General features: G+C 40.7%; 3 protein-coding genes across 3 annotated transcripts in view; 2 read left to right on the forward strand and 1 right to left on the reverse strand.

Annotated features, from left to right (window-relative positions):
• Window positions 1-14,737, reverse strand: part of LOC124223029 (uncharacterized) — a 291,603-nt gene that overhangs the window by 39,969 nt on the left and 236,897 nt on the right. The window contains exon 9 of the mRNA XM_046634639.2: window positions 6,982-7,184. The gene's annotated coding sequence lies outside the window, so the exon portion shown is untranslated. The remainder of the gene's footprint in view (window positions 1-6,981; window positions 7,185-14,737) is intronic.
• Window positions 370-1,972, forward strand: LOC124223024 (pancreatic triacylglycerol lipase-like). Its single transcript, XM_046634615.2, has 4 exons — window positions 370-496; window positions 609-950; window positions 1,042-1,284; window positions 1,470-1,972. The coding sequence occupies exons 1-4, from the start codon at window positions 448-450 to the stop codon at window positions 1,883-1,885; spliced, it is 1,050 nt and encodes a 349-aa protein (XP_046490571.1). The 5' UTR covers window positions 370-447; the 3' UTR covers window positions 1,886-1,972.
• LOC124223023 (pancreatic triacylglycerol lipase-like) lies at window positions 2,999-4,862 on the forward strand. Its single transcript, XM_046634614.2, has 4 exons — window positions 2,999-3,128; window positions 3,236-3,601; window positions 3,710-3,952; window positions 4,332-4,862. The coding sequence occupies exons 1-4, from the start codon at window positions 3,080-3,082 to the stop codon at window positions 4,745-4,747; spliced, it is 1,074 nt and encodes a 357-aa protein (XP_046490570.1). The 5' UTR covers window positions 2,999-3,079; the 3' UTR covers window positions 4,748-4,862.

A 14,737-nucleotide genomic window follows, 5' to 3' on the forward strand; every position in this document is an offset into this window, starting at 1 on the left:
GAAAACAAACAACTTCGGTCAAATTGCATCGAATTAAAAGAAATTTTCTGTCAAAATAACGAGCAAAGTGAAAACCCTGCTGATTCCGAAAACGGTATATAGCTGGAACGACACAGCAATATGAGGGCGAAGAAGAAGCGAGGAAGGTTGAAAAAGTAATGACATCCGTTGTTTGATCAAGCGTGAATCCGATAAAAGGACAGAAAGATAAATAATTACTCCTTATCGACGAATGATATCTCTAAACAGCTGTCAATTTTTACAGGATTTCAATATTTTTCTCTCTTTTTTTTTATCAATGAAGGGCAATCAAGCATTAGATACCGACGAAACGTTCAACGTTTCTATATAAAAGAGGTAAAACTTGCTAGTCAACAGTTATTTCTAAGCCGTATCGTCTTCCGGGGATTCCGATCAAGGAGGAATCGCTTCCAAAGATACGTAATCATGAGGCTGATTACTTTCCTGGGAATAGTTTTGCTCACGGTTGCCTTCGGTGAGTGTATTGATAAATAAGTGAGCGAATGACGAGATAATTAATTGATAAACATACATGAATAAATGATCTGGTCGGTTAAAACCGTGCGATTGAATTTCTAAAACGACAGTTGAACCGGGGGTCGTTCACCGGGAAATTTACGATGATGATACCTCGACCATCGTACCGAATACCGATCGCTTTTACCAGGAGGATGAGGATGGAAATTTGAGGGAGATAACCGACGACGAAGACGACGACGAGTCCCTTACGCAAACGAAAAGTATACTACCGGAACGGGTGTTCTTCCATTTGTACACCAAGGCGAACCGGGAGTCATCGCAGGAGATTTATATCGGAGACGACGATACTCTCGCTAACAGTAACTGGGACTCGAAGAGGCCAACTCGCATCATAACTCACGGATGGATAAATTCTTACAAAAGTATCATATGTACCAAGATTCGTGACGGTGAGTAACTGAAATTTCAGCAACGTTCTCTGAAAGCTGAAACTCGTTCGCTTGCGAATAAACTAAACAAACTGGTCTTCCATACCTGCAGCCTACCAGGCCGAGGGTGACTACAACCTCATTCTTGTCGACTGGTCGACGATTACCTACAGGCTTTACGGATTTGCGAGAAGACGTGTCTGCATGGTGGGTGAATACATTGCTGAGATGATAGACTACCTTGAGACAAAAGGAATGAACGTTACGGAGCTAATCGTGATCGGACATTCGCTTGGAGGCCACGTTGCTGGTCTTGCCGCTCGCCACGCGACGAAAACAGTCGGCTATGTTATCGGTAAGTGATAAATTTGAATCAAATCAGCTAGTTGAGCTAACGATATCATCCATTTAACGCGACAGTCATCAACAAACGGTAATGATCACGATAAGCAGACAGGCAACACCAGCGTTAATTGGTGACCGAAACATGATCTGGTTTTAAGAATGGCATCAGCTGACCACAATCCAAATTTTCCTTAGCTCTCGATCCGGCTCTTCCATTCTTCTGGTTCTCCGGCCCGGAGAATCGACTTAGTCGTAATGACGCGGCCTACGTTCAGGTTATCCACACCAGCGCTGGTTTGCTGGGCTTCGAGGAGGCAATTGGCGACATCGACTTTTATCCGAACGGTGGATCCAGTCAGAACGGATGCATCCTTGACGCCGTAAAAATATGCGCGCATGCTCGGTCCTGGATGTACTTTGCCGAGTCCATAGTCAGCAAGGTCGGGTTCCACGGAAGGCTCTGCGAGAGCTGGAAGATGTTCAAAAAGGGACGATGCACCTCGACCACCACGACCTACATGGGTGGCAGTACTCCAACCACCGAAACCAAATCAGGATCGTACTACCTCGAGACCGGAAGTTCATCGACTTACGCTCTGGGCGTGATATAGACTGTCAAACACTGAGTAACCACATGACTGGACTTAGTGTTATCGTTATTGTTCTTTGCCTATTGAAATGAACGCAAATGTACACACACGCAGGGGAAGAAATAAATTATTTGTATTTTTATGTACGAATCGTAAGCCACGTATACACTCTCCCATTATTCCCGTTTCTGAAGGTGGTTTGATGGAATGCTAAATGTAAGTACTTGGTGAAAATTCCGATACAGCATTGAGCAGGTCGACGAGACAAGGTAATATTAGGTATCGATGTGAGAGGTTCAAATTATTGTGGAAATGAACTACCCTTTGACCCTACACCGTGAAGGGTGTGAGTGAACGGAAAATGACATGCTCCGCACCGTGCGATAGGGTCGCAAGGTGGATCTACGCCTGCCCAGTGGTGTAGGGTAGTTTTTACCCACTTGAAGAAACGATAACGATCTTGACAGCTATAACACTGGGCAATGATTGCTTAGGAAATGGAAACAGACTCCTGTCTTGCCCTTCGTTTTATTGGTGTGAAAATCTAATTTTTTGTGGCTCTTAACCTCGTCTTTTCATACTGACGATTTCGAAATTCGTACAGTTGAATATCTCAGGGTGAAAGTTTGATTATTGTAACCACGAATGAGCGCACAGGATGTAATCGAACAAAGATACTTTAATATCGCAATCCAAATTAATAAAAAGAGATCCAACGCAAGATGTGATTTAATGATACGGTGTACGGATTTATTAATTTATTTATTTGATCATTGATTTAAAAACTGAAATTGATGCTATCTAGCTTCTTCTTTCAATTGAGCGTATACAGTTATACAGCTCAGATCATATCGAGTAAGATTGTGAAAATATTGCGAACATGATTCGGGTGCCTAGCATCCGAACACTTTTATATTTATGGCTCTGCTAGAATTCAAAAAAAGACTTTGGTCGCGCGTAAATACGATAAAAAGAGTGGAAACGTATATAATGATTGATAATCAACGAGCGATATCTCCGTACCAATTTTGATTTACCTCGGACAAGGTTTTTTTTAAATTATATTCTACTTTTATCTTTATCGATAATCGGCAATTAACAATGAAATTTTGATGAGGCGATGAAATATCCTATAAAAGAGTCAGAACGAGATCTACAACCATCACTTGAGTAGTTGCGTGAACCCGGAAGATTGTGAGCAAATAATATTCAATCATGAAGCTTATTTCCCTTTTGGGAATAATTTTGCTCACTGTTGCCTTCGGTAAGTCTATTGATCTGGTAGTAATTAAATAAATACACATATCTACATGAATTGATCGAAAGAAACAAAAAAGGAAAGATGATGATTTTTTTTTCATCAAATTACAGTGCAATCGGGAATCGTTCGCCGCGACACCGACACCGACACCGATGACTTTGACGACGAAGATGATTCTGAAGAGGTTGTTTGGGACGAAGATACATGGTACGAGGAAGATGAGGATGGAAACCTGGTTGAAATAACCGACGAACTTGGCAGCAATGAGACCCTTGAAGAAACGGAACTTCTCCTACCGGAAAAAGTATTCTTCCATTTGTACACGTTGGACAACCCTAGCTCATCTCAGGAGATCTACATCGGAGACGATGAAACGCTTGCCAGCAGCAATTGGAACTCCAGCAAACTAACTCGCATCATAACTCACGGATGGGTAAACTCGAAAAACAGTGAAGCGTGCACCCTTATCCGTGATGGTAAGAAATGTTGCCGGAATGTCGCCACTTCCGGCGCAATGTTTTAATGCAAGCTCACGAAGCTCGTTCACACGCGACTGCACTCAACGAAATATCTTCCACTCGCAGCCTACCTGTCCGAGGGTGACTACAACATCATCGTCGTCGACTGGTCGAAGATATCGAAGCAGCTTTACGGGTTCGCGAGAAGACGCGTCTACATGGTGGGTGGATATGTTGCAAAGCTGATTGACTACCTGGAGACCAAGGGAATGGACGTTTCCGAGCTGATCGTCATCGGCCACTCCCTTGGCGGCCACATTGCTGGTCTCACGGCTCTTCAGGCGACGAACACGGTCGGCTATGTTATCGGTAAGTGCTAAACTTGAAGAGATCAGCTAGCCGAGTTAACGATGTCATTAATTACGTAAGAGTCAACGATCGATCCTTATCACTTACGGTGTGACGGGACGTGTATCGACAATCAAAAGTGAGTCTCGGTGAGGATATTGAAAACAAATTACCTTATTAACTTGGTTGTGATTGAACTTTTCAGATTTCTATCTCATCGACAAGTGTTCAATATTCTCTTATTTGACATTTTCACTTTTGGTTGGTAATATACGTTCCATAACACCTCAAAAAAACGGCCATTGTCGTAATCAGTAACCAACGGTTGAAAATTTTTCATCATTTTTCACCCCCTCCCAGCTTGTACTTTACCCCCTACCAACCATTCGATTTTTCGCAGCCCTCGACCCGGCTCTTCCATACTTCTGGTTCTCGAGCTCAGGCAGCCGAGTTGCTAAGGGTGACGCGGCCTACGTTCAGGTTATCCACACCAACGGTGGTTTGCTGGGTATCGACGACGCTATTGGTGATATCGACTTCTACCCTAACGGTGGATCCAGTCAGAATGGCTGCATCATCGACGCCGCCGGTTCATGCTCGCATGCCCGAGCCTACAAGTACATGGCCGAGTCTATAACCAGTGACGTCGGCTTCTGGGGACGGCTTTGCAAGAGCTGGAGGAGGTTTAGATACGGACGTTGCAGCTCTACCACCACAACCTACATGGGCGGTAGTACACCAACCACTGAAACTGATTCTGGATCCTACTACTTGCGAACTGCGAGGTCCTCGGCTTACGCCCTGGGCGAAATATAAGTTGACAACGCGAAAAATTCTCGTTATCGATGACGTTTTCTACTTTCCAACGAATGTAACCCTCAGAAAATGAATAATAATTGTTTAACCATTGAATAATAAACCAAAGAAACCATTCCGGCACTCCTTCATTTTCAAACTGGAATCAATCCAAACCATAGCTAAGAGCAAGGTGTCTCTGGGGTGCGAAGGTCAGGTATCGTAGTAACTGTCCGAAATTGTGACGACTGTCGAACGCGTGGCGAGTAGACAAACGATCATTGTAACTTGCAACCCAAACTACTACGAAGGGTCCGAGCGAACAGGAATACCATGAAAATGAACAGAAAAGTCCCAACTGCACACGTGTCTGCACCGAATGAAGGGGTCCCAAATCCGGAATGCACCTGACGTTCGGACCCGTAGAGTTTTCCCCACTTCAGGTCACAGTCTACATACTTGACTCGACCGCGTGAGTAAAGGTAATGAAATCTCTGACACAAAAAAAAAAAAAAAAACGAAGCTGGGGCTGTGCAATTTTCAAGAGAAGATGGAGAGGACTCGTTTCATACGAAATGAAAATACACGAACTCTGGACCCTGTTCCAATCGCGTAAGATTTAATCTAAATCGCAGCAGCAGCAGTATCGGATCAAGTTCCTAACGGATTGGAGAGTTGGTCTCTTCTAAAAGTGGGAAAACTCGTCCGGCATTAATTCTATGAAATAAAAAAAAAAAAAGAAGTCCCGTGCATGCATGTCTATATGACTCAACGCGGGCGCGTTCAAGGGATGAAAACAGCGGGCCGCTGGATTACAGACGTCCGATATCCGTCCCGAACCATCGACGATACGAGGGTCAATAACATCCCGTTCCACCAACCAGCCCAGCACTCGTTTTAGGTATAAGCCACATTGATAGATAGATAGATAGATAGATAGATACTCTCCACCATTTTGCAAGTTCAATTTTTTCCACTCCCAGTGCTTTCTTTTCTGCTCGATATTCGTAGTCTCGTCCACTTGTCCAGTCCTCAGCACTTTCCGGTTTTAATCTTCCACCGCAGGCGGTTCAATGCAGACGGATGATGCATTCTGGACTTATTGCTTCGATTGGCAAATAATGTTTTCGCGGAAGATCGAACATTCGAGAACCAATATTCCAAAAGTATATTTCTGAACCATCAGAAGATCCAATAAACCGATAAGACACTCGTTCGTGACCTCGACCCTCTACAATGTTTGATTTTAATCATAAGCCGGTAGATTTCTACACTTTTTGCTCGACCGAAAAATTTCCGGCGTCCCTTCTTAGTCCCCCCTCTCCCATTTTTAACGGGTCAGCCGTTTGAGGCACCGTGAGAATCTTGGCCAGTCGGAGACTCACCCCGTTGGTATAATCCGTATGACCGTTAATAGAGAATGTCGAATGTCCAACACGACTCGAGGACCAGTTGGTCAGCTTTTTTTTTTTATGGAGCTGGAAGAAAACGCGGGGAAAGAAGGAGCTGAGGAAAGATGAGGATGCTGAGATGCTGTGCACAGCAGACGGCAAAACAGGATTAAGTCACGACGTACATCGGAGCACCAATACGCCTATGGTGAAACCTGATATGTCTGGATAACATGCCTGTGTGTGTGTGTGTGTGTGCCTGTGTATTTGGATATAGGAAACGGTCAACATCGAGGGTAATTGCTTCTCTTACTTTGGATCGCGGCTTTACTATTCTTAATTGACCATATGCCGTTCCTCCCTTCCTTTCAAACATTTTGAATTTCAATTGGGGATCGAGTTACTGCATTATATGTGTAAAAAAGAAAAAAAAAAAAACAGAAACCGAGGACGCCGCGCCTTATGGCTTCGGATTTAACCATCGATTTATAATGTGAAAATAAAAAGAAACAGAGATCACTCAAGGAGTTTAAATTTACAAAAAAGTCGAACCCTAGTCATCGATCTTTGTTTCGTTTCTAAAATTCCGGTTTTGGTTATTCAAAATGTAGTTCCAAAATTCACTCCGCACTAAAAACTGAGATTTTAATAGACGAACTGGTTCACTTGCAAAAAGAAAAACTGACTAGCACTGGCAAAGCTCCTTAGAATATAAGAAAGAAAAAAAAAATTACCGGCTTCAATTCATAGATTGTGCATGTAGTTATATCAGAATTATGGTTACAGTAGAAACGTACCGAAGGTGTCAGACATTATATAGCGTCAGAACTCACGGACATTGAATGTAATTTGAAAAAGACTTACCGACGGCTAACGGGAAGCTGAGGAAGAGTTTCATGTCAGTAGCGATGATGCGGTTATCGGCGATATCGTAAGCTCAGGTCATCATCAATTTTCGGAACGTAAAACTCTGGTGCAACGGTAGATTGCAAAAGAATGGAGTCGAGTTCAAGAGAAACTCGGTACACACTCGCACAGTAAAAAACCGCGTAGTTGAAGACACCGACCTAAAACATCGAAAGAAAAATAAGCACAAAGAGACAGAGTGACGCGGTGAGAGAGAGAGAGAGAGAGCGAGAGAAAGAGAAAGTGAATGATTTTTGAAAAACGTATTACAAAAATTCGCGACCGCGGAGGCAGCGCTTGCAAACCAACGAACGAACGAACGATTGTGGATGCGACTGGCTTGTGATGCAATATAAATTAAACTGCATCCACATAGAGTTGCACCCCAATCAGGCCATCCATGTCCCATGGTCTCATCGCGTGTATAGTGTATTATCGGCGGTGATCCCGATGCGAGGTACGCGATGCGTTGGTTTTAGTGCGTCAAAATTTTGCACGCACACGCCCCATGAAACGATCTGCGTGTTGCACCCCGGCAAATCAGCGGCGGGGAACCGATCAGTGCGAAAAAATTTTCGCCACAACCTATGGGTACCATGCAACGATTGCAACTGTGTGCACCACCCATACTTTTCAACCGTCATGCAGACCGGAATCATGGGGTGCATGTTTTTGTATAATGCGTCACTACCAGCCGTTCAGTATCATACGTGTACACTCTATCAAAACAGATTTTTTACATAAGAAATTTAAAAATTCTCATGATTTTTTCAATTATATATTATCACGTGTTCGTTAAAAAAATATATATCATATATCTATTTCAATCGTTTTATCATTTACACATTTTTTTTTTTCGTCAATCTTCAATCGACGAGATAAGAAATTGTATATGAAACGTTTTTAACGCTGGGTTAGTATCGTTTTTGTGCATCCGATTTTAATCATTGATTTTCATCGAGTACCTACCGTATATACATAAATTCAATCCCTAAAACGATAATTACGTAACGTGGAAAACATTGAAAAAGAAATGAAAGGAGAACGAAAACAGATTTATTTTCCTTTATAAATATCGTCTCTGCTCACGGTCTTTTTTTTTTTTTTCTTTTATTTTATTTTACTTCACTCTATCTTTTTCCCTGTTAAATCGTGCATATCATACAGATATGTACGGATTGTGTAATAGATGGATATACACATACTACACACAATTGCATTTCGTGTATTTGCATATGCATATATGTTTGCGTGCGTGAGAACGAAAGATCGAAGAGTTGAAAGGCCGGAGGTTTTTTTTAATTGAAAATTCAAGCACTCTTGTCGTCTTGATTGAGGACTTTACCTACCTACCTACAAAGGTTATATACATACACACGTGCATGTATGTATGCCTGCGATACTACACCCGAGTTATACCGCGAATTTCCCTCGATATACCTTACAGATATAGATATACCGTATGCAGTGTAGTCACCCATCGATTGGTTCCACATAAATAACAGCCCGACCAATCTAAACTTTGACTTGCGTACGCGCGGAATTTACTTTCGAATTGAAAGAAAAAAAAAAAAACAATTACGCCAATTTGTATTCGAAATTCAATCGACTTGACGCACCTACGTACATACGTACATATACATATATGTATACGACATACGTATCGTAAATTGTGAAAATTACGAGAAGATAAACGACGAAAGAAAATGACAGAAGATTGTTGTGAAAAAAAAAAAAAAAATTTGTCCCATTCTCCTGTCGAGATACTAATTTTTTTCTTCAATTTTTCTTACATCTTTAAATGTTTTTTTTTTTTTTTTTGCAGGATTTTTCGATTCTTTTAACTACTTTTAATATCTTTTGCTTTTTTTTTGTTTTTTTTGCTTTTTTATACGGGGTTTTTTTGGATTTTTTTTTCTCTGCTACTCGCCTTTCATTTTCTTTTTTTTTTTTACTTCGCTACGACTAAACTTGCCGCAACTGTCAAGCGGGCAATAATTGCGGCCGATGCGTCGTATCGAGCTGCTAGAGGTAGATTTGGAGATCCCGTTGTTGCCGACTGAGCGAAACCGACCTCTGCGTTTGAATTACCGTTGTTTTTCGAACGCTTGGCGTCACGCGTGCGCCACAGGCCAGAATCCAATTTCTAGTTCTGAAAGCCAACGTCGGATGGAGCCAGAAGTTGGCCCGCGTTTAACGAAAATACATGTGCAGGTAATGCTGTATTTTCCGATGTATGTTGATAAATTGATCGTCGAAAGAGAAATGAAAAATGTGGAGGAACAAAAAAATTGCTGAACAGTTGGTTAAAATATTTAAGAAATATCCGCCGGGAAAGTGAGAGGGAGAAAAATTTTTATTTGAAAATAATACTATTGAAAAAAGCTTAAATTTGGTGGGAAAACAAGCAAACGAAATTGAAGTTGAACGGTAAAGCGGTGAACAGAGGTGAAAAAAAAATCGCGTGATAAACTATGTTGGGAAAAAAATTAAATCTTACGTTGATGAAAATTTGAGACTTAGCGTCAGATTGCGAAATATCATAGAAAAGATAAAAGAGTGAAGATTAAGGTAGAAAATGATGCGAGCTTATTGTTCGAGTTCCTAATTATCGAGATTAGAACGTACAAGCGAGACTGATCGATTTATTTTCCTACTAATCCATTTTGATGTTTTTATTCTGCTGGTTTCAACGTATGTCTTGATGAAAAATTTAAATTATGGAAAGCCGAATACGAAGAATTGTCTAAAAGTAATAAGGATATTAAAAGCACGTGCGATACAAACCATCCGCGTATTGTAGCTAACTTGGAATAAAGGCTGGTCAGCTATTTTACGTGCAAGAGTAAAAGGCGCGCACCTACTTAGCAGCGATGAAAAGTCGTAATCGAACAACCAACCAGACAAACAGGCATACAAAGAAAAAGGAGAAAAGAGTTGAATAGAAAAAAAATAAACGAAAATAAAAAAAAAAAAAAAAACTGCGAAAGGGAAGAAAAATTACGTGAAAATTTAGGTGAGTACAGTCATTTATAACCGTAGCTATGGTGTCGGGAACTTGGAGGGTGAGAAAGGGGGATATTCCGAGTGTCCAGCGGTGGCTACTTAACGAAATATTTTATTCCAAAGGCAAAGAGGGGCGGAGAAGTGAGCGGGAGCGGTTCAAAAGTTCACTTTTATGAAAAACAGCCTCAGGAAATTGCTAGGAAATGGCCAGCGCTCGCCGAACTCGACTGTATTATGTATCTCTCACTCTCTCTCTCTTTCTCATTCCCTTTTTTTCTCACCCCTTCTCTCTCTCTCTCTCTCTCTCTCTCTCTTTAAAACCCACCGAGACACTCCCGGTTGATAAGGATTCGTGAATATATATACAATATATGGAGGATTCTTCCGCAATCACGATGCTCGTTTTAAACTCAGTACGAAACGAAATCACGTATTCATTAGTAATTTTTTTAATATGAAACATATCACTTTGAAATCTGTCTCGTGTGATTTTTTCTTTCCACATTTTGAGTTCCACCTGTGTAACGAATTATACATTTACCGCTGAGCAGATTAGTTACGATAAGATTTTCTCAGAGTTTAACTTTCAAGTTATTGAAGAAAAAATATTATTCTTCGAAAATATTCAAAGAGACGTGGAGTTTCCGGAGAATCGTCCGTACATGAACGCGCGTGTCTTAAACAAAAAGAAAAAAACAGAAAGAAACCTCTAAAAATTATCGCGTCAAGGTTTCTGAATGAGTACTTTTTGTTGTTGACGCCGTTTCTGCTTTCCCTTCTCGCACCACAAAAAGGGTTAAAAGCCGTAGCTTGACCAATTTTATTTTTTATCTTTTCACGCGTGTATTGCATATATCTAGAGATATGTGGTTAAATGAGAAACTTTCATGCACCTGGGGAAGCTCGATGTTAATATATATGTATATATCTACAACATTTGAAAATAATAATTATAAGGTAACGAAAGATATTTAATAAAAAATAAATAAAGTCGATAAAGAGAAATAGACAAAGAAAAAAAAAGCAAGCATGTAAAGTTAGAGAAGAAGTTAAATCCGGTTTCATATGGTTGAAAAATTCTTGTCAAATCTCAATTTGTTGTACAAAATTGTGTACGATTGATACGAGACAAAGAAATATGGTAAAACAGTAAAAACAAACGTCTATCCCGACTGTAAAAAATTGATTTAAAAATTGTATGTCAAGCATTCGAAATAGAGAAAATTACGAAAGAACAGAGCACAATAGCGTGGAAAAGAAAAAAAGAAAAACAGATCGCACCACGGGAGAAGGTTGAAAAATAAAGATGCGAGAGGAAAGAAAATCATGTCCGTAACGAGGAATGAAAGAAAAATATAAGAAGGAAGGAAAATAAACAAACACGAAAGAGAAGGCAAATGATTGTTTGAAATTTTAATTGGACTGAATGGGTTATAATATCGGTGTAATTATCAATTAGCGTAGAGCGAGCGAGCTGCTAGGTAACGGCGGAAGGGGGAGGTGAAGAAAAGGAGGGGGGGAAGGCTACTAAATCGGAGAACCGGAAAAGCGGATGGCGAAAAAGCGAGCGAGTGAAAGTACAACAATTAAGCCGGCGTTAAAACGATCGGCAACGCCTGGGAGCCTGGCTAATTCAATCATCCGTTCGCGTTTCTGCGATCAGCTAGTCGACATACGTACCTACGTTTCACTTCGCCCCCCCCCCCCCCCCCCCCCCTCCCCCCCGTCGCCACCACCCCCGATCGACCGACGCCCCCGCATTCGGTGCATATCTCAACCGGACATTGGTCACAAGAAAATTAACGCGATGCAATTCACGGTGATGGGATACGTGAAACGAAATTTTATTTCCACACGTTTTTTTCGTAAAGAAAAAACGAAAAACTAGCGAAAGAAAAGAAAGAAGCGAATTGAGAATTCGATATACTTTTAGAAATATAATTAATGATATTGTTTACGATGGTATTTATTCCTGAATTGATTTTCTATCAACTTCGATCGATAACCAGTTTTTTTAAATCATCTTAGATGTCATTTTTCAAATACCGTTGTTTGTTTTTTTTTTTTCTATTTTATTTTCTATTTCCAATTTTAGAAATCTATCGGTACAGTAGTAATCAAGCGTAGATCGAATTTCAACTGATAATACCGAGTGTGAAAGGAAAAAAAAAAAACTCGTCACTTCTCACGACGATGAAAATGATCTCGAGCAAGAAAAAAAAAAAAAAAATACAAAAAAAACTGTCTTTCCAGCTTAATTATTCTGTAAAACTGTTCTTCATTCCGTCCCGATAATCGAAAGACATAGTCGTTGTGAAACAAAAAGACAAAAAGATAAAAAAATAAAAAAACGCGAGCAGTGGGATGTTGTCTTTCAATTTCCCGAACCCTTCGAGTGTGCAGATATGATTAACGCATCCGGGGTGATTAATCGTTCAATTACACAACGGTTCCGGCATCGTGCCGCCATACAGAGACAAAACAGCGTCTAGCCTCGGCAGTGCAGCAGCCGGGTTACATTATACTTAAGGAAAGTAGGAGAAACCGACGTGAAGATGAGGAAGTCCGTGAGATATTTCAAAATTTGTGTTTTGTTCGCAGGGTGGTTTCCCTCTTCGCGGTGCGCGTGTGTGTATATATACATATATATGCATGCATGCGTAGAATATTCACATCGAGCGAAGTATACAGAAACGGTCAGTCCGTGAATCACTCCGCATCCTCTACCCTGTCATAGGATCCCAATTATCAAATTGTCCAGCAGCTTATACATGTGTATGCAACACCAGAGACCGAATAAGAAGAAGACATTGGCAGACCAAGGCTAACCGGTACGGAACTCCGTCTGGTGTGGAATATCAGTGAAAACCGAGAAATCGTGGTGGTGAAAAGGGGGGTGGCAATAGATTTTACCGAGGAGTAAAACAACCCTCAAGACTAGACTCGGCCGAGAACGATGGGACATAACCAACTACCATCCACAGAGATTTATACGTACCGCCGCAGTCTGTTCGACCTGAGTGGAAACCAGTATTCGACCCTCGCAACTAGCGCGATTTCGTCTCTTAACGCGCTTGAAACGCACGGCGAAACACATTTGGGCCACCAATCCAGCTCCACTTCATGGTCATGGTCGTTCAATGCTCTCTGCTGCTTTCCTTCGCTGCTCGAATGACGGCGCGATTGAATTCAGGAATGTTCGATTTCACTTTTTGATCAAGCATCTTGATCGCCACAAGGTTCGTGACATTTAATCTATTAATATCAAGATGTTTTTTTTTCTTTCTTTTTTTTTTTTTTGACACGAACGCGGTGCGAATAGTGCTGTGAATAATCGTTTCTCGAATTTTCATTCACGCGCCGATCGACCTGCAGAATTATCAATCGAAACGGTTAATTAATCGACTGATTGGAAAAACGATTAATCTGAACGGTATTGATTTATCGATTAATCGCACAGCGCTAGTTTCGAGGTCTCCTTAAGATGTATTTTCAACAATTCAGTGATAGAATTGCCTCTGGCTAAACATGTGATTGAAAATTTCAAGTTTTTATGCGATGGTCATTGACTAGCAGGTATGTTGTTTGATTGGTCATTGACCATTGACGTGTTTAGTTGGGACGGTCTTTAAATGTACGATGAAATAGATTATTATCGAAGGTTGAACATCACGATGAATTCTTTGATCAAAAAGAATTACTTGAATACATCAATGACACGTTGAGAATGTTTTCGATTAAAAAAAATGCCAAATACGTGATGAGAAACATCAGAGGAATGATAAAAACAATAAGAAAGAATATAAGAGCCATACATACATATATATATACATGTATCATATACAGTTATATCCTATGTTACCTGTGTAAAAAAAAAATTTGTACACAAGAGGGATGTGGCGAAGAAGTGCATAAAGATTGCATGTGGCTGCGGTTTGATGGTGAAAAATAAGAGGACGTGGCTTAGGGTAGGGGGTGGTGGAGGGATGACGTCGTAGAAACGATACGGCCCTCTCAAGTTGAATCAAATCTTCGCCGCGTGAATAGGGAAGAATTGTTGCGGTGATAAAAGTAAAAGTAAAAATAATAATAAAAGTAAAACGTCAGGTGAAAGAAAATAGAGGAGGAGGAGGAGGAGGACGAAGAGACTTGACGGAGTTTCGTCTTTCGTCGAGAGCTTGCGAGATTTTCGTGTCCTATCGTAAAAATAAAAACGGACCAACGGACGTGGCACGCGAGACGATCGGATGTTTCAGGTATAAAAGAAACACACCCTCCGCATCTCTCGCAACGTCCTCGTAAAGACTTGTCATATAATTTTCTCGTTCTTCTCTTATTTCGCCACTCTCGGCGATTCGATCGACGTGCAAAATAAACGAGAATATAAAAAAAAGAAAAGGGATAACCACGATAAGACGAAAGAAAAAAATAAAAACACACACACGCAAATCAACGAATTCATTTCACACGACGAGAAGAAACATTCCCTAAAAAAATTATCAAGCAATGTTTTGTTTAAAAAATTTACTGACAACTTTTGGGCATTGTTGTTATTCAAATTTTATTTGACTTACACGACTCGAATTCTCTACCCTTGAATTACGAGGAATACCGAGAGGCGAAGAATCGAGAATGAAAGAAAGAAAGAAAGAAAGGAAAAGCCAGGGATGTATGATGATAAATTTTATTATCCCATTATATCGCCCAT

Source organism: Neodiprion pinetum, chromosome 7 (assembly GCF_021155775.2).
Source record: "Neodiprion pinetum isolate iyNeoPine1 chromosome 7, iyNeoPine1.2, whole genome shotgun sequence".
In the NCBI taxonomy this organism is placed as follows: domain Eukaryota; kingdom Metazoa; phylum Arthropoda; class Insecta; order Hymenoptera; family Diprionidae; genus Neodiprion; species Neodiprion pinetum.

Excerpts from the sequence above, each read along its gene's own strand:
- LOC124223024 (XM_046634615.2), top strand. The coding sequence starts at position 448 with ATGAGGCTGATTACTTTCCTGGGAATAGTTTTGCTCACGGTTGCCTTC. Across the intron at positions 951-1,041 it reads ATGTACCAAGATTCGTGACG|CCTACCAGGCCGAGGGTGAC; the intron begins GTGAGTAACTGA and ends CCATACCTGCAG. Across the intron at positions 1,285-1,469 it reads AACAGTCGGCTATGTTATCG|CTCTCGATCCGGCTCTTCCA; the intron begins GTAAGTGATAAA and ends AATTTTCCTTAG.
- LOC124223023 (XM_046634614.2), top strand. The coding sequence starts at position 3,080 with ATGAAGCTTATTTCCCTTTTGGGAATAATTTTGCTCACTGTTGCCTTC. Across the intron at positions 3,602-3,709 it reads GTGCACCCTTATCCGTGATG|CCTACCTGTCCGAGGGTGAC; the intron begins GTAAGAAATGTT and ends TTCCACTCGCAG. Across the intron at positions 3,953-4,331 it reads CACGGTCGGCTATGTTATCG|CCCTCGACCCGGCTCTTCCA; the intron begins GTAAGTGCTAAA and ends GATTTTTCGCAG.